The 20,095-nt window shown below is 44.6% G+C and overlaps 1 protein-coding gene across 2 annotated transcripts in view; it reads right to left on the reverse strand.

Annotated features, from left to right (window-relative positions):
* Window positions 1–20,095, reverse strand: part of BRINP1 (BMP/retinoic acid inducible neural specific 1) — a 374,091-nt gene that overhangs the window by 175,364 nt on the left and 178,632 nt on the right. For both annotated transcript variants that reach the window (XR_011318054.1, XM_069748560.1), the window contains exon 2: window positions 8,703–8,958. Coding sequence is in view for 1 of the 2 variants with exons in the window: in XM_069748560.1 (XP_069604661.1) it covers window positions 8,703–8,908 (206 nt within the window). In the remaining variant the exon portion in view is untranslated. The remainder of the gene's footprint in view (window positions 1–8,702; window positions 8,959–20,095) is intronic.

Below are 20,095 nucleotides of genomic sequence, written 5' to 3' on the forward strand. Positions count from 1 at the left end.
GACTCTCCTTCAAGCCCTGGGATCCATATTCATGTAAAAAATAAAGAATAAAAAATATGGATATACTCACCCCTCCGACGAACCCTGGCTGTCACCGTTGCAAGCGTCTGCCTCCATTCCTAAGAATGCAGAGAGTGAAGGACCTTCGATGACGTCGTGGTCACGTGAGCGGTCAGGTCAATATGGATCCCAGGGCCTGAAGGAGAGTTTCCTCTCCTTCAGACCCTGGGAACCATCCAGGATAGCTTCCGATACTTGTGTCCCATTGACTTGCATTGGTATCGGGTATCGGTATTGGCAATATCCGATATTTTTTGGATATCGGACGATCCCATCCGATACCGATACCTTTGAGTATCGGAAGGTATTGCTCATCAACACTATCTATAATACTTCTGTGAGATGAGGAAATCTGGCAGCAGGACTCATATAGAGAACAAAGGAGTGATCTCTTGAGCCTGTTGTCTCTGTGTATGGGAGAGTTGGGAAAGATAGCTTTCAATGAGACAGTAGTTTGTCCGACAGCTATCTAATATGTACAGGTATGTGGGTCTTTACTGACAGCATGTTTCAATACCATTAGGACTTACTTTTATAATTGTGCTGGGGCAAAGGTTTCTCTTAATTTACTATTTGAGCATATATATATATATATATATATATATATATATATATATATATATATATATATATATAAAGCTCTGGCAAAAATTAGGAGACCACCACATCAAAAAAACCCTGTCATGGGCAGCCCAATCTCCGGACCCATTGAAAACCTCTGGAATGTAATAAAGCGGATGATGGATAGTCACAAGTAGTGTTGAGCATTCCGATACCGCAAGTATCGGGTATCGGCCGATACTTGCGGTATCGGAATTCCGATACCGAGATCCGATATTTTTGTGATATCGGGTATCGGTATCGGAAGTGTAAAATAAAGAATTAAAATAAAAAATATTGTTATATTCACCTCTCCGGCGGCCCCTGGACATCAGCGGGAGGATCCGGCGTCCGGCACGGCTTCTTTCTTCAAAATGCGCGCCTTCAGGACCTGTGGAATGACGTCCCGGCTTCTGATTGGTCGCGTGCCGCCCATGTGACCGCCACGCGACCAATCAGAAGCCGCGACGTCATTCCTCAGCTAAAGTCCTAGAATGAGCGCCTTCTAGGACCTGAGGAATGACGTCGCGGCTTCTGATTGGTCGCGTGGCGGTCACATGGGCGGCACGCGACCAATCAGAAGCCGGGACGTCATTCCACAGGTCCTGAAGGCGCGCATTTTGAAGAAAGAAGCCGTGCCGGACGCCGGATCCTCCCGCTGATGTCCAGGGGCCGCCGGAGAGGTGAATATAACAATATTTTTTATTTTAATTCTTTATTTTACACTTTAATATGGATCCCAGGGCCTGAAGGAGAGTTTCCTCTTCTTCAGACCCTGGGATCCATGAGGATACATTCCGATACTTGATGTCCCATTGACTTGTATTGGTATCGGATATCGGTATCGGCGATATCCGATATTTTTCGGGTATCGGCCGATACTATCCGATACCGATACTTTCAAGTATCGGACGGTATCGCTCAACACTAGTCACAAGCCATCAAACAAAGAGGAACTGCTTACATTTTTGCGCCAGAAGCAGTGTGAAAGACTGGTGGAAAGCATGCCAAGACGCATGAAAGCTGTGATTAAAAATCATGGTTATTCCACAAAATATTGATTTCTGAACTCTTCCTGAGTTAAAACATTAGTATTGTTATTTCGAAATGATTATGAACTTTTTTTCTTTGCATTATTTGAGGTCTGAAAGCACGTTTTGTTTTTTTATTTTGACCATTTTTCTTTGACAGAAAAAAATACAAAATTATTGCTTGGAAATTCGGAGACATGTTGTGAGAAGTTTATAGAATAAAAGAACAATTTACATTTTACTCAAAAATATACCTATAAAGAGAAAAATCAGACAAGCTGAATATTTTGCAATGGTCTCTTAATTTTTGCCAGAGCTGTATATACACTGCTCAAAAAAATAAAGGGAACACTTAAACAACAGAATGTAACTCCAAGTAAATCAGACTTCTGTGAAATCACACTGTCCACTTAGGACGCAACACTGATTGACAATCAATTTCACATGCTGTTGTGCAAATGGAATAGACAACAGATGGAAAATATTGGCAATTATCAAGATTGACTCAATAGAGGAGTGGTTCTGCAGGTGGGGACCACAGACCTCATTTCAGTACCAATGCTTTCTAGCTAATGTTTTGGTCACTTTTGAATGTTGGTTGTGCTTTCACACTCGTGGTAGCATGAGATGGACTCTACAACCCACACAAGTGGCTCAGGTAGTGCAGCTCATCCAGGATGGCACATCAATGTGAGCTGTGGCAAGAAGGTTTTCTGTGTGTCAGCGTAGTGTCCAGAGGCTGGAGACGCTACCAGGAGACAGGCCAGTACACCAGGAGACGTGGAGGGGGCCGTAGGAGGGCAGCAACCCAGCAGCAGGACCGCTACCTCAGCCTTTGTGCAAGGAGGAACAGGATGAGCACTGCCAGAGACCTGCAAAATGACCTCCAGCAGGCCACAAATGTGCATGTGTCTGCACAAACGGTCAGAAACTGACTCCGTGAGGATGGTCTGAGTGCCCGATGTCCACAGATTAGGGTTGTGCTCACAGCCCAACACCATGCAGGATGCTTGGCATTTGCCACAGAACACCAGGATTGGCAAATAAGCCACTGGCGCCCTGTGCTCTTCACAGATGAAAGCAGGTTCACACTGAGCACATGTGACAGACTTGACAGAATCTGAAGACGCAGTGGAGAGCGATCTGCTGCCTGCAACATCCTTCAGCTTGACTGGTTATGCAGTGGGACAGTAATGGTGTGGGGTGGCATTTCTTTGGAGGGCCGAACAGCCCTCCATGTGCTCGCCAGAGGTAGCCTGACTGCCACTAGGTACCAAGATAAGATCCACAGACCCCTTGTGAGACCATATGCTGGTGCGGTTGGCCCTGGGTTCCTCCTAATGTAGGACAATGCCATACCTCATGTGGCTGGAGTGTGTCAGCAGTTACTGCAAGATGAAGGCATTGAAGCTATGGACTGGCCTGCCCATTTCCCAAACCTGAATCCGATCTGAGACATCATATCTCGCACTATCCACCAACGTCACGTTGCACCACAGACTGTCCAGGAGTTGGCAGATGCTTTTAGTCCAGGTCTGGGAGGAGATCCCTCAGGAGAACATCCACCTCTTCATCAGGAGAATGCCCAGGCATTGTAGGGAGGTCATACAGGCACGTAGAGGCCACACACACTACTGAGCATCATTTCCTTGTCTTGAGGCATTTCCACTGAAGTGATCAGCCTGTAACTTCATTTTCTACTTTGATTTTTGAGCATCATTCCAACTCCAGACCTCCGTGGGATATAAGTTGTGATTTACGTTAATAATTTTTAGGCTTTATTGTTCTCAACACATTCCACTATGTAATGAATAAAGATTTACAACTGGAATATTTCATTCAGTGATATCTAGGATGTGGGATTTTAGTGTTCCCTTTATTTTTTTGAGCAGTGTGCATATATACTATATATATATATATACAGTTAGGGCCAGAAATATTTGGACAGTGACACAAGTTTTGTTATTTTAGCTGTTTACAAAAACATGTTCAGAAATACAATTATATATATAACTAGATGGCAGCCCGATTCTAAAGAATCGGGAGTCTAGAATCCATATATACTTTATTTATTCAAATGTAAGAATAATACAATTAATAAATAATAGTAAGAAAGAACAAAAATAATAGGCAGTATATGGAGAAAACACCAAACAAAAGTTCAAAATTGGTGTGAAAATGTCACTGAACCACTTCACAACTAAATATATATAGTTTTGGTAAATGGTATTATCATTTTTTTGACGAAATTCGGCAGGAGCTTGAAGAGCAACGTCACTGGGCCCGCCTCCACGCAGTAGAAACTTGCTGTGAGGTAAAAATTCAAAAATCACACCAAAATGGCGGGCGGAGTGTGTCACAGTACGGCACGTTTCTGATTGGTCGCTCGCAGCAGGCGGCAACCAATCAGACACTGGACACTGTTGACGTCACTTATCTCCGGACATTAGCTCCGGACATTAGCTCCGGACATTAGCTCCGGACAAAGCCACGGAAGTTGGCACAAATTGCAGGAAGTAGTATTCTAGGCAATTATATATTAGATATGGGCTGAAAGTGCACACTCCCAGCTGCAATATGATAGTTTCCACATCCAAATCGGAGAAAGGGTTTAGGAATCATAGCTCTGTAATGCATAGCGTCCTCTTTTTCAAGGGACCAAAAGTAATTGGACAATGGACTCTAAGGGCTGCAATTAACTCTGAAGGCGTCTCCCTCGTTAACCTGTAATCAATGAAGTAGTTAAAAGGTCAGGGGTGGATTCCAAGTGTGTGGTTTTGCATTTGGAAGCTGTTGCTGTGAGCAGACAACATGCGGTCAAAGGAACTCTCAATTGAGGTGAAGCAGAACATCCTGAGGCTGAAAAAAAAGAAAAAATCCATCAGAGAGATAGCAGACATGCTTGGAGTAGCAAAATCAACAGTTGGGTACATTCTGAGAAAAAAGGAATTGACTGGTGAGCTTGGGAACTCAAAAAGGCCTGGGCGTCCACGGATGACAACAGTGGTGGATGATCGCCGCATACTTAATTTGGTGAAGAAGAACCCGTTCACAACATCAACTGAAGTCCAGAACACTCTCAGTGAAGTAGGTGTATCTGTCTCTAAGTCAACAGTAAAGAGAAGACTCCATGACAGTAAATACAAAGGGTTCACATCTAGATGCAAACCATTCATCAATACCAAAAATAGACAGGCCAGAGTTAAATTTGCAGAAAAACACCTCAAGAAGCCAGCTCAGTTCTGGAAAAGTATTCTATGGACAGATGAGACAAAGATCAACCTGTACCAGAATGATGGAAAGAAAAAAGTTTGGAGAAGAAAGGGAACGGCACATGATCCAAGGCACACCACATCCTCTGTAAAACATGGTGGAGGCAACGTGATGGCATGGGCATGCATGGCTTTCAATTGCACTGGGTCACTTGTGTTTATTGATGACATAAGAGCAGACAAGAGTAGCCAGATGAATTCTGAAGTGTACCGGGATATACTTTCAGCCCAGATTCAGCCAAATGCTGCAAAGTTGATTGGACGGCGCTTCATAGTACAGATGGACAATGACCCCAAGCATACAGCCAAAGCTACCCAGGAGTTCATGAGTGCCAAAAAGTGGAACATTCTGCAATGGCCAAGTCAATCTCCAGATCTAAACCCAATTGAGCATGCATTTCACTTGCTCAAATCCAGACTTAAGACGGAAAGACCCACAAACAAGCAAGACCTGAAGGCTGCGGCTGTAAAGGCCTGGCAAAGCATTAAGAAGGAGGAAACCCAGCGTTTGGTGATGTCCATGGGTTCCAGACTTAAGTCAGTGATTGCCTCCAAAGGATTTGCAACAAAATATTGAAAATAAAAATATTTTGTTTGGGTTATGTTTATTTGTCCAATTACTTTTGACCTCCTAAAATGTGGAGTGTTTGTAAAGAAATGTGTACAATTCCTACATTTTCTATCAGATATTTTTGTTCAACCCTTCAAATTAAATGTTACAATCTGCACTTGAATTCTGTTGTAGAGGTTTCATTTCAAATCCAATGTAGTGGCATGCAGACCCCAACTCGCGAAAATTGTGTCACTGTCCAAATATTTCTGGCCCTAACTGTATATATATATATATATATATCTTTTCAAGTTGGGGCGGAATCACCATTTTAGGGTGTTTTTGATGCATTTTATGGGGTTAAAAAAAACCAGTGTGGAATTGTGTTTTCCTGCTTTCTTTTTTCCATCCAATTCAGTCCATATAATAGTTGGCAACAGTACTGAAGTTGGTGGCATTGTTCCAATTATTTGGAAAGAATCCAGGCAAAATTTGAGGCTGTCCCAAATCAAATCGGAGCTGGCATTATATGCACTTTTGACAATTCTGGGGGCATTCTTAGGTGGGGTTTGTTACGGGATTTATTCTGCCAACATCACTGTATATTAGCATGCTAAATAACTCCTACTTATTTATAGTTGTTCACATCCTTATTTTACATTTGACATTAAGGGAACCTGACAGGTCCCGAGATGTATTAAGCAGCTCCTATGACCTTTCAGAGCTTCAATCAAAATGTTATTGGTTAATGGATCTGCACAAGTGAACCAGGACTAGTCTGGTCACATTAGTGGACAGATCTTGGTACATGGGCGGCGCTTGCAGAATTGAAGAATAATTGATGGTATAAAATTAAGGTTTTTATCAACCAACGCGTTTCGGCGCCAGACTGAGGCCTTTTTCAAGTTAAGAAAACAGATGTCTCTTTTTCTTTTTACCTTGAAAAATAATAATAATCTTTATTTATAAAGCGCCAACATATTCCGCAGCACTTTACAGTTTAAAAGTATCAAACACAACAGTCATAAGTAACAACGTTAACAATACAATAATTAAAGCGAAATAAAACGACCCTGCTCGTGAGAGCTTGCAATCTACAATGAGGAGGGGGAGATACAAAGTACAGGTGTGTATTTGCAATGATGTATTTACAGTGATGGTCCAGCCATCTTCAGGGGGTGGGGGATAGATGGAAGTAGTGAATGGGCTACACACAAACATAAAATGACTTTGCAGCCAGTCCGGCACCAACACGCGTTGGTTGGTTCATTTTAGACCATTGAGGATTCTTCATTCCTCAACCACAGCCCAGGTACTGTGATATCTCCACTTAACTGAATAACGATCTGGAAGAATTTCTCCTCCAGCCACAGGACTGCAGCCACGGATTCAAAGGCTCTAACTGATGTTTTGTCCATGCACACAACTCCTCAGGTGAGCACTACCATCACTCTTACTCTCTCTTATTTTTCTCACGGTATTGCCCTATTGTGCACTTCTTTCCTAACCAGACCTCAGGACTGATGAGGCTTTCACTCACTGAGTTCAGTAGTTGACATCACGCCCCTTTGATATGATTGACAGTCTTTTCACTGCCGGTATTTTCACATGTTGCTCTTCCCTGGACAACTCATTTCTTCTGTCACAGTTCTCCTATTAGTCCTTTATAGAGCAGAGATGTAACAGGGGAACCAAGATGCTTGGAGACTGTGAAGACACAGGCAGTAGAGGGATTATCAACTGCTTCCAGGAGGCTTTACTGCAACTACTGAGCCAATAACCTCAGAGGGTAAACATCGCACCATGCTAGTCCTCGTTCGTTAGCATACAATGAGGTGCAATGTTCATTTTTACTGAAATATGTGCCATTCCATAAAACAGTAAAGACCCTACTGAACTCAGTGAAGCTTTATAAGATCAGGAGGACAGTTTTGAAAGAATCACAGGACCTGGCACGTTCACTTTCATATCAAATATAATCATTATCTCATATTAAAGTCCGAACTACCATTTGTGATTACTGGAGATGGGAGAACTGATTTTCATGACTCTGGTCTATCAACTACGTCACTGACCACTGAATGGGAGACCTACGAATCCCCTTTCCTCTTGGCATTTCTGGTTCTTCTTTTAATTAGGTGGGCTGGTGTGATGACACAATGATGACATCACACCAGCCCGGCTAATGAAAAGAAGACCTGGGAATGCCAGGAGGTAAGAAGATTGGCAGGTCTCCCATCCAGCAGTCACAGATTTCTGTCCTGGCTGACAGACTGAAGTCCTGAGAATCGATTCTCCCATCTCAAATTACTATTTATTTGTCAGCCATAATAAGGCCTAGAAGACTCATATGAAAGTTTGAAGATACTATCTGACCCCCATGTTGATTAGAAGTATCAATTCATACCTCATCTTCCTTCTTCAGCGGCCTAATTTTATGACAAGGCGTTTATTCATCTACACAGACTGACTGCTCTATGCAAACCGCCATTAGCACATACGATTTTCCTAACAGTTTGCCTCCATATGAAGTATATAAAAAAGTCTAAGCAGTTAATATGTGATACTCGTAAAAGATTTATCCAAGATTATTTTAATTTTAATGTGGATATAAAAACAGGCAGGTAGGTGCTAGCTAACTACAGTACCTGTCTGTTGTGCCCGATACCAATCTCTGCTGGCCCAGAAGTCACAGACCGCTCCTGCTGGTGATTCAGTGGCTTCAGATGAAGTCAGGTCAACAAAGCAGTAGCTTCTTTTCTGCTCTGCTCAGTAAACAACATGCCACTGCCGACATCAGTCTGATTGACAGTTGAATCCTCGCTGCCTAACTATGGGGAGCCGGCTGTCAATCAGCATGATGTTGGCAGTCACACACTATCGAAAGAGCAGCCCGGAAGAAGAAACACTGCTCTGTTGACTTTGAGAAGCTGAATTGATAGCAAAAGCAGTCAAGGTGGTTAGCAACTACTTGACTATTAGTTTTTAAGCCCATAATTAATAAAAACAATTCTGGGATAAACCCTTAAAGTATTACTAATTTATCACCAAAATTCAAAATACATCATTTTCAATTTACTCTACCCAACCGAAAGTAATAGTGTGTCGATACAAAAGGTGGGATAGTACAGTTTACATATAATTAGATGTATAGATATATGGCATGGTATTACATAGACAGATTTTAACCTGTAAATCTTGTATCTTGTTGAGTAGCCCTGCCGATGCCTCTCCACAAAGGACAGGTAACTCTTAGAATGGTGAAATGGACCCCGATCAGAGATGAGCCAGGCAAACTCTTTGGAGACATGTTCTTGGGATTGGAATGATTCCTGCACAGCGATCTGCTCCCAAATAAACAGGAAGGAGAGCAACTTGACTAGACGCCAGCTCATGCTTCTCCCTCTGCTTCTCCCCTCTCATTCTTGCTCCATTTTCTGGAGTCCTGTTAGAAGAAAGGAGAGAAATGTAGGAATTGTCATTACAGTTACATTTTCTCATCATTGCACATTCTCTCATCTTTGATCTTTCCTACTTTTCACATTTATTTTTATGCATTTACGCAGTAGATCTACAAACACAAGCCGATCACTTGATAGCACGTGATAGCATTAATTATAATGGGTGCTCTAACCAAGAGACTATAAATAGTTGTTTTTCTTGTGTGCTTAAATTTAAGGGCATCTTGAGGTTTGAGTATGGAATCAAAATTCAGCTTAGACTACTTGATCAGAATCCAGTAATATTTGGCTTGATCTACTGATACTACATGCCAGCTGAGACTCTTCTTAATCATTAGACTTGGCAGACAATAAAAACATTGGTGCATATGGAAGTTGGATGTTTCCTACAAAAAATACAAAATGTAGTCCTAGTTCAATAAATCATATGTAATTTTTTTTATCAAGAATGTGCCTGGTTTGTCCATAATATGTGATCAGAAAACAATTTTTCATTTAACCAAAATTTGGTTTTCCGGATGTTCCTTGATTTGTAGGACCAGTCAAAGCATCAAGCTAATACTGAAGGTATCAATGATTGACGCTTGTTGTTCATCATCATATCAAAAGCAAGATATTTTCATGTCAACAATTTCACAATTGTGAAGCTACTGAGCTAAATTAGGTTACAATTTTGCCTTCAAAATCCCAAAAAAGTGGATAATTTTGTTCTTCGAGTGAAAAAAATATCAGCTCTATATTGATGTACTTAGCACCAACATTTGCCACAGAGCTGTACAGTGCCTGTTTCAAAGGAAGATCAGTATACAATTGAGGTGGAAACCAGTCTACTTCTTCCAAAAAAACCAGAGGGAATATACAAATCCTATGAATATGTTCTCCATGATTGGATAGCTTTGACATTTGAGAGCAATTATTGGTAATTTCAAGAGCAACATGGGAGGGACAATGTTTTAGAGTTAAAAAAATAGATAGATGAAAAGTGTTTCATGCACCATCTGGAGCTAAGAGGTTAAGATTAAACAGGAAAGTAAATAAAAATAAGAAAAGACAGATGAGCCAAGACAACCTCAGTCAAGGATTCAACTACTTTGCTTTCGCAATCAGACAGTTCTTCTAATTGCTCTTTTCCATTGCCGTCTGGGATGTTCAGTCTGAAAAAACTGAGTTATTACCAGACATCTCTCTTAAGAACCAATTTTTTTATAAATGGATTTGCACAGAAACATCAAAAGATGGGAGCTGCAAACAGTGGAAAACATCTCAGGAATTGGTCAGTATGGTGAGAGGAGAAATAGTGCCCCGTTTGCTGAGTGCTCCAAAAGCAGTTCAATTTACAACTACCTATCTGCTTGCCGAGTGATATTGTTTCCTACGTAAGAAGAGGCAAGTAAAAGTAATATGGTGTCTCTCCAACTTTATCTAAGTCAATTAGGGAACCATCAAGATACATAGCACCTGAGTAAGAGTTAAACCTAGCCCATACCAAATGCCCCCAAAAATGGGTTGTAAGGGTCAAGTGACAGTCATTGCATTGAGTCTCTTGCTACAAAGATTTATGCATAATGCACATGATATATTTTTCTGTAGGTATATAATTCTTTATTGTTACTGGACTTGTCACTCATTATTAGAAATGAGCTGATAGATCCGCGTAGGATCGAGATTGGGTTGAATATCATGAAATTTGTGATTCTGCACAAATTTGAACACTTTGAGATTCAATTAGCAAAAATTCTTGTCCAGCACCATTTCTCAGACTATGCTGAAGCATAAAGGAGAGGGTAATATCGTTTTGTGAGGTCACACTGGATTCCCCTGGCAGATTCTACTTGGTAAGTGGAAGGCATGTATCTTATCTATCTCACTCGAATTTCTCTGGCTACTCAATATGATTACTCATGTCAATGTCCTGTGAATGGTAGTAATATAGTCAGTCACCTTGCTGATCAATTTAAGACAGATATTTAAATTATGAACAATCTTAAGGCCCAAATATAGATTAAAGAAAAGTTGTCCAAATCCACCAATTTTGACGAGACCGAACAACCATCTCATGTGGACTGGTGAGTGGTGACTTTCTATCTCTCCCCTGACATATGATATTGACACTGGATTTGAATATGTTCTCCTTCGACGTAAGACTTGAAGGCACCATCAGAGGTGTCTGGAAGAAAATTATTCGATTTGGGTTTGGGACCCACTCAGATCTGTGCGACCACAAATATTCTTCAACTACATAAACAGTAGGAGATTCAAAAATTATAATGTTGGCCTCCTCAAATGTATTTTGAGAGAACTGGTGGAAGAGGATGAGGGAAAGGCGAATGTAATTAATGCTTTTTCTTCACACTATCTACACAGGAAAATCCAATGACAGATCACATGATAGGGAGTACCATTAATACTCCATTAAATGTTACCGGCCTAACCCAGCAGGTAATGCTACGTCACCGCAAAAATAATTACGTAAACAAATCCCTGGCCCCGATTAGCAGACACCCCCAAATACTGCAGGAATTGAGAACTGTAATATGCAGACCGATATTTGTAATATTCAAGGGTTCCATAATAACAGGGCATGTACCACATGACAGGCACTGAGCAAATGTGGTGCCAATATTCAAAAAGGGGTAAAAAAAACTGTGTTTGAAAATGATAGGCTCACTAGTTTAACCTCTACTGTAGAAAAACATCTTTGAGAGTTTTCTAAGACGCTATCCTGGAGAATCTCAATCAAAATAATATCTTAGCCCTGCATCAACATGGGTTTATGAGTGATCAGTCCAGTTAGACTAATTTGATAAGCATCTGTGTTCCACCTTAGACCAGTGTTCGTATTTGGATATTGTATATTTGAATTTTCCAATGGCATTTGATAGGGTGCCATATTAAAAGTTGGTAGAGAGCAACAGGAACGGGGGAAAATGTGTAAGTGAGTTAAAAACTGGCTCAATGTTAAAATACCGAGATACAGTGGTTATTATTGGAACATATTCTGATTGGTTGACAATTAACAGTGGGGTTCGCAAGGGGTCAGTATTGGGCCACCTTCTTTTTATCTTTTAAACATATTTATTAATGACCCTTTAGGGGGGCACACTGAGTAGACTTTCAATATTTCCAAATGATTCTTAACTCTTCAAGGTAGTCAGCACAAAGAAGGATAATTAAATATTGCAAAGGGATTGTTAGGGCTAGCGGAACACACCAAATAATTAGAGAAAAGGAATAAGGTGTGTTCGCAGCCCGGGGTCCACCGTGCAGAGATGGTACCTGCTGCTAAGCAATGACGGACTATATGGTGGTACAATGAGGATACACATGGATTAGCTTCACCCTGTGTGAAAGAAGTGAACCCTGTTGCATCACAGGGCCGCAGTACCACACGTAACAAAACTAATAATTAAATAGCACGAGAGTGCGAGCTGTGCCGTACTGGCGGACACCACTAACCACCCAGACTTGGTCTAAAGAAGCTCTCTAATGGCACCGTACTGGCGCTCACAGCAATAGATGCTGTTTCGTGTGTTAACGCTGTGAGTTCAGCCGGGCTCTAGATTGCAGCCATACACCTTACGCGAACAGTCATACACAAGGGATGGGAGTTTTAAGGAACGACTTGTACTCATCAACACACACACGATTACAATTGTATACTAGCGCATGGCCGTGCAGCCATGCAAACCTTTTATAGCTGCAGTATGTACAGGACCTTCCCAGAAGGACCAATGGGAGGCTGCCACAGAAGTTGAGCACCTTCAGGACCTTCCTGGAGGACCAATGGGATCTGCTGCAGTATCCGAGCATGTGACCCTCGATCTCCAACGGGAGATCTTGCCTTGGGCATGCTCAGAAGGGCAAAAGCAGGACTTAGTCCCAAAAGCGTCTGCTCGCCGCTGCCCAGCGCTGGCTTCAATGGCAGAAGCAGAAAAAGCAGCAGTAACTCTTTGCACAGAGTGATACTGAGCAAGACGCTGGGACCGACATCTCCGCTGAGCAGGCTCCACTGCGGCTGATGTAGAATGAGAGACCACAGCGGACATGGTTAGAGATTCCCTCTGTGCAGCAGCGGGAACTCGACTCCTAACAAAGATTTTGTAAACTGGAGGCTTGGGCTGAGAAATGGCAAATTAAATTTAATTTAGATAAATGTAAGGTTAGGTACTTGGGCAGAGAAAATAAAATGTATAATTAATAGGGATGAACGAGCGTGCTCGGATAAGATCTTACCCAAGTATGCTGGTGTCCTAATAGACTATCTTTGGTGTGTTCGAATACTATGCTCGAGTTGCCGGGGCTGTTCGACAGCCACAACACATGCAGAAATTGCCTGCCAAACAGGCTTATTCAATTTGGAAATACAAAGGATTAGGGGCAATGTACAAATATATGAGGAGACAGGACAGAGGTCTTCTTGGGGAACACTGGTCTAGAGGAAAGATTATGGAACTCTCTGCCACATGATGTTGTAATGGCTGATTCACTACAAGTATACAAGGACGCTTGGACGTCTTTATTGAAAAAATATAATATTACACATTATGGGCGCTAGATTCTGTGAAGGAACTAGTCTGATTGCCACACCTGGAGTAAGGAATTAATTTTCCACCTAATCTGGAGCAATTAGTATCTGCCTCATAGGGTTTCTACCTTCACTTGGATCAACATGTAAAGTTATAGGTTATATTTGATGGACTTAGGTCTTCTTTCCATCTCAGTACTATGAAACCCCTCGCTAAGCCTCTGAAACCCACTAAGTTGCTTTCTGATTATCTTCAGGAGATTGAGTTACGGTTATTGATACTCAAGACTTGTAATGAATGTATCAATTTCTCCCATAACAAAAGTTTGACTTTTGGGGTTATACATGACCCAAATGGAGGAGCGTGCTGTTATTCCCATCAGACAAAACTGTATGGGAGAATATAATTATTATTTGTTTGGTTTTGTCAGACACTGCAAAAATACATTTATAAAAAAAATGCTGACATCTGCAAAGAGAGAATTACAGTTCTGGTGTCTGCAAAATTATCTCTGCAACATGATATACAATAAGACGGCGGAATTTTAAATGCTGACAGCGTGATGCTGGAAAAGTCCCGGGAACACTGATCACCCAGGTTTACAGTCTCGATTTGGAGAAAATATATACATATTGTGCATATATATATCTATATTTAGAGTTTACTTGACTCGAATGTCCAAATGTCCATGAAGAACTAATCTAACGAACGAATCTAATCAATCAGTGCAATCATTTCCATGGTGTTTTAATTAGAAAAAAAGGGAACTGCAGTGCATAAATTATATAACCATACCTGCATGTGAAAATGATAGAGAAAATAATCAGAACGGTCATTGTAATTGTAATCTATAAGTTGTTAATATTAGTTAGCTTAACCCCTTTCTGACATTAGACGTAATAATACGTCCATGTGCCCTGGGTCTATCTGACCAGGGACAGTATATTACGTCTGTGCAATCACCCACACACACAGGGGGTATGCTGGCGATCACCGCCTGATGTCAGCTGACTAAGTGCCAGGAGCGGTCACACGCCGCTCCCAGCACTTTATGTTAGGACTGGCGGAACGCACCAAGAGAGATGATATAGATGCGTTCGCAGTCCGGGGTCCACCATGCAGGTGAAACCTGCTGCTAGGAAATGACAGACAATATGGCGGTATTCAAAAGTATACACGCGTGGGTTAAACCTCACCCAGCGTGAAGAAAGCGATCCTGTTGCGTCACAGGACCGCGGTACCGCACATAGAGCGCGAGCAAGTGGTCAGCGAACTAAACCCCAACAGGGATTGTAGTCCGATTAGACCCTTGCTGGCACTACACCGCTACTGGGTGTGAAAGGAATTATATAATTAAAGCACCGAAGTGCGAACTGTGCCGTGCTGGCAGGCACCACTAAGCACCCAGACGTGGGTCAGGAAGCGCACACTGGCGCATGGCACCGCACTGGCGGTCACAGCAGTAGACGCTGACACGTGTGTGACACGTTGAGTGATAAGTCGGGCGCTAGATAGCAGCCATACTCCATACGCGAACAATCATACAATAGGGTAGGGGTATTTAAAGAACGACTTGCACTCACAACAAACACACGTATTAAATTGTACACTAGCGCATGGCCGTGCGGTCATGCACAGTTTATATAGTTGCAGGACAGGAAGCGGCCACAGAAACTTTGCCCTTCCAAGACCTGCCAAGAGGACCAATAGAATGCGCTGCAGAGTCTGAGCACATGACCCTCGATCTCCAACGGGAGATCTTGCCCTGGGCATGCTCAGTGTGCGCAAAGACTTAGTCCCAGAGAAGTCCACTCGCTGCTGACCAGTATAGGCTTTACAGGCAGAAGCTGGAGAAGCAGCAGTAACTCTTCTCACAGAGTCAGACTGAGCGAGACGCTGGGATCGACGTCCCTGCTGAGCAGGCTCCACCGCGGCTGGAGGAGAATGGGAGACCGCAGCGGAGACGGATCGAGATTCCCCCTGTGCAGCAGAGGAAACTTGACTCCTAACATGCCCCCCCCTCCTTGGGCCTCGCTACGTTCGAAGGCAGCAATGAGCTGTGGGGCCCGAATGTTTTCAGCAGGCTCCCATGACCTGTTCTCTGGACCATAACCCTTCCAATCCACCAGATAGAACTTTTTGCCACGTACCACCTTACACCCCAAAATAGCGTTCACCTCGTAATCGTCCGTAGACGAACCCGATGTCCCGGCAGATGACTCGGAAAACCGGGACATGTATACGGGTTTCAAGAGGGACACATGAAAGGTGTCGGTGATACCCAAGCGTGGAGGAAGAGCCAGGCGGTAGACCACAGGATTAACCTGTTCGAGAACCTTGAAGGGACCCAAGTAGCGAGGCGCAAACTTAGTGGACTCAACTCGCAGCCTGATGTTACGGGCGGAGAGCCACACCAAGTCGCCAGGAGCAAAGGTTGGAGCGGGGCGCCGATGAACATCGGCGGAGGACCTCATTCTCTCCTTGGAAGCCCGAATGGCATCCTGAGTGCGATCCCAAATGTCCCGTGCCTCCACAGCCCAGTCTGCCACCCTGGAATCGGCGGAAGACACGGGGATGGGCACAGGTACCCGCGGACGCTGACCATAGTTAAGGAGGAATGGGGTCTGTCCAGTGGAGTCTGCTACAGCATTGTTAAGAGCAAACTCCGCCCACGGTAGCAAAGATGCCCAGTCATCTTGTTTAGCAGAGACAAAATGTTGCAGATATGTGACCAAGGTCTGGTTGGCTCTCTCCACCAACCCATTCGTCTCGGGATGATATGCCGAAGAGAGATTCAACTCGATACTGAGAAGGCGACAAAGCTCTCTCCAGAACCGAGACGCAAACTGGGGACCCCGGTCACTGACAATTTTGTCTGGCATACCGTGAAGACGGAAGATGTGTTTAACAAACAATGCTGCCAAGGCCCGTGCAGAAGGTAGCCGGGGAAGCGGCACCAAATGCACCATTTTAGAAAAATGGTCGGTGATAACCCAAATGACAGTACAGCCACGTGACTTGGGCAAACCCACCACAAAGTCCATCCCGACCATCTCCCAGGGCCTGTCTGCCACCGGCAGAGGGTATAACAACCCAGCTGGCCGTTGACGGAGAGACTTATTTTTGGCACAAGAGACACATGCCCGAACGTAGTCTCCAACGTCACGAACCATATGTGGCCACCAATACATTCTCGCCAACAACTCCGATGTCCTCTTTGCCCCAAAGTGTCCACCCACTCTGGACGAATGAGCCCACGAGAGAACCTCCGGACGCAAATTGATGGGGACAAAAGTCTTGCCCGGAGGCACAGACTCAAGCGAAACCGGAGCTACGGTTCTCAGACTCTCTGAAGGGACAGTGAGCCGTGGCTCGTCCTCCTCCTCCACAGTTGACACCAGGGAGCGAGAGAGAGCGTCAGCACGAATGTTCTTCTCCCCTGCGAGATAATGTAGAGTGAAGTGGAACCGGGAGAAAAACAAGGACCATCTGGCCTGACGAGAATTCAGCCGCTGGGCTGTCTGTAAATAGACCAAATTCTTGTGGTCCGTGAAGACTTGGAATGGGAACCGAGCACCCTCCAAGAGATGTCTCCATTCCGAAAAGGCCAACTTCATTGTCAGCAACTCCCTATCCCCGATGGAGTAATTTCTCTCCGCTGGTGAGAAGGTTTTTGAGAAGAAGAAGCATGGATGCTTCCGACCTTGAGCATCCTTTTGATAGAGGACTGCTCCTGCACCAACGGAAGAGGCATCCACCTCCATTAGGAATGGCTTATCCACATCGGGACAATGTAAGATGGGAGCGCTAGCAAAGTGGGACTTAATAGAAGTGAAGGCCTTGGAGACCTCTTCGGACCACGATTTAGGATTCACTCCCTTCTTGGTGAGGGATACCAAGGGAGCTACCAGGGTTGAGAAGTGGGGGATGAACTGACGATAGTAATTTATGAACCCCATAAAGCGCTGCACCGCTTTCAGAGAATGGGGTTCCTGCCAGTCCATCACTGCCTGTAGTTTGGCAGGATCCATAGCCAATCCCTGGGCCGAGATGATGTAGCCCAGGAAAGGTAAAGACTCCTGCTCAAACATACACTTCTCCAATTTGGCATAGAGGAAGTTTGCCCGTAGGAGGTCGAAGACTTTGCAAACATCTCTCCGGTGGGAGTCAATATCTGGAGAGTAGATAAGAATATCATCCAGATAGACTACGACCGAGGTGGAAAGCATATCCCGGAAGATATCGTTCACAAAGTCTTGGAAAACGGCTGGGGCATTACAGAGCCCGAAGGGCATCACCAGATATTCATAGTGCCCATCCCTGGTGTTAAAGGCCGTCTTCCATTCGTCCCCCTCACGGATGCGAATCAGGTTGTAAGCACCCCGCAAATCTAATTTAGTAAATACCCTTGCTCCCCGAAGTCTATCGAATAACTCAGATATCAAGGGCAAAGGATACTTATTCTTAACGGTGATGGCGTTAAGACCCCTGTAGTCTATGCATGGGCGCAATTCCCCATTCTTCTTCTGCACGAAGAAGAACCCTGCCCCAGCAGGTGACACTGACTTCCTAATGAATCCTCTTGCCAGATTTTCCTGGATGTACTGTGACATTGCCTCCGTCTCCGGGAGAGATAGCGGATAAACTCGACCCCGGGGAGGCTCAGCACCAGGCAAGAGATCAATAGGACAGTCATAGGGGCGATGAGGCGGAAGGACCTCCGCCGCCTTTTTGGAGAACACGTCTGCATAAGACCAATACTGCTTGGGGAGAGAGAATAGATCTGCGGGTACCTCAGTAGTAGCAACCTGAACGCACTCCCTCTGACACCTACCCCCACAAGATTCACCCCAACCCAGAATTCTGCCTGAGGACCACTCGATATGAGGAGAGTGGTACCGTAGCCAAGGTATTCCCAACAGGACCTCATCAATTCCTTCCGGAATGACGAGCAGAGAAATTATCTCCTGATGAGATGGCGACATGGACAGAGTAAAAGGGATGGTCTAGTGTGTTATCTGTGAGGGCAATGTCGACCCATTCACCACTCGCACCGTTACTGGTTGAGCAAGCATAACCAGGGGTATTGCGTGACATTGGGCAAAGGCAGAAGACATAAAATTGCCCTCCGCCCCAGAATCCACGCAGAGCTCTACCGAGTGGGAGAATGAGCCAATAGTAATTGTCCCCTTAAAGGACAACTTAGAGGCAAACGTCGCCGTGTCTAGTGTACCTCCACCTACTACCACTAGACGCTGACGTTTCCTCGACCGCTGAGGACATCTGGTGGCTAGATGTCCTGACTGCTGGCAAACATGACAGACCCTGAGTGCACAAGCGGTCCGGGACTTAGATCCTGCTTGTGACACTTCCCTGGCCTCATGTGACTCAGGAACCAGGACCGGAAATTCCAGAGGTTTGGCGAAAGTAGGAGCCAGCCGAAACCTCTGCCTACACTGGGCTCGCTCTAACCTCCGCTCGTTAAAACGGAGGTCAATTCGAGTGGAGACAGTTATTAACTCCTCCAGTGTGGCAGGAATCTCCCTAGTGGCCAGAGCGTCCTTTACGTGGTCAGCCAAGCCCCTCCAAAATATGGGGATAAGAGCTTTATCCGACCAATCCAGCTCAGATGCTAAGGTGCGGAATTGGAGGGCAAAATGACTGACCAAGGACTCACCCTGAGTTAATGCCAGCAATTGGAGCGCAGTATCATGGGTGACTTGAGGTCCTAAAAAGACCTGTTTCAGAGCGCTCAGAAACAGCGGAGCACTCTGCACCACATGATCGCCACGCTCCCACAGCAGCGTAGCCCATTCCAATGCCCTGTCCGACAATAGAGACAGAATAAATCCCACCTTAGCCCGCTCTGTGGGAAAACGTTTAGCCAGGAGCTCGAGGTGAATAGAGCACTGACTCACAAATCCCCTACAAAACTTGCTATCACCAGAAAATTTTTCTGGCAGCGGGAGGCGAGATAATGTCGGAACAGGGGTGGCAATGGACATAGTAGCTGCAGCCACGCTGGCAGCCTGTACAGCTACTGCAGTAACATCCACAGCTGAGGTCGCGCTCTCGAGAGCCGCCAACCTACCCTCCAGCTGCTGGATATGCCGCAGAGATTGCTGTTTGTCTGTCATCACTAGCCAGACCCTGGCGCTAGTGTAATGTTAGGACTGGCGGAACGCACCAAGAGAGATGATATAGATGCGTTCGCAGTCCGGGGTCCACCGTGCAGGTGAAACCTGCTGCTAGGAAATGACAGACAATATGGCGGTATTCAAAAGTATACACGCGTGGGTTAAACCTCACCCAGCGTGAAGAAAGCGATCCTGTTGCGTCACAGGACCGCGGTACCGCACATAGAGCGCGAGCAAGTGGCCAGCGAACTAAACCCCAACAGGGATTGTAGTCCGATTAGACCCTTGCTGGCACTACACCGCTACTGGGTGTGAAAGGAATTATATAATTAAAGCACCGAAGTGCGAACTGTGCCGTGCTGGCAGGCACCACTAAGCACCCAGACGTGGGTCAGGAAGCGCACACTGGCGCGTGGCACCGCACTGGCGGTCACAGCAGTAGACGCTGACACGTGTGT

This window comes from Ranitomeya imitator, chromosome 2, assembly GCF_032444005.1.
Source record: "Ranitomeya imitator isolate aRanImi1 chromosome 2, aRanImi1.pri, whole genome shotgun sequence".
Classification (NCBI taxonomy): domain Eukaryota; kingdom Metazoa; phylum Chordata; class Amphibia; order Anura; family Dendrobatidae; genus Ranitomeya; species Ranitomeya imitator.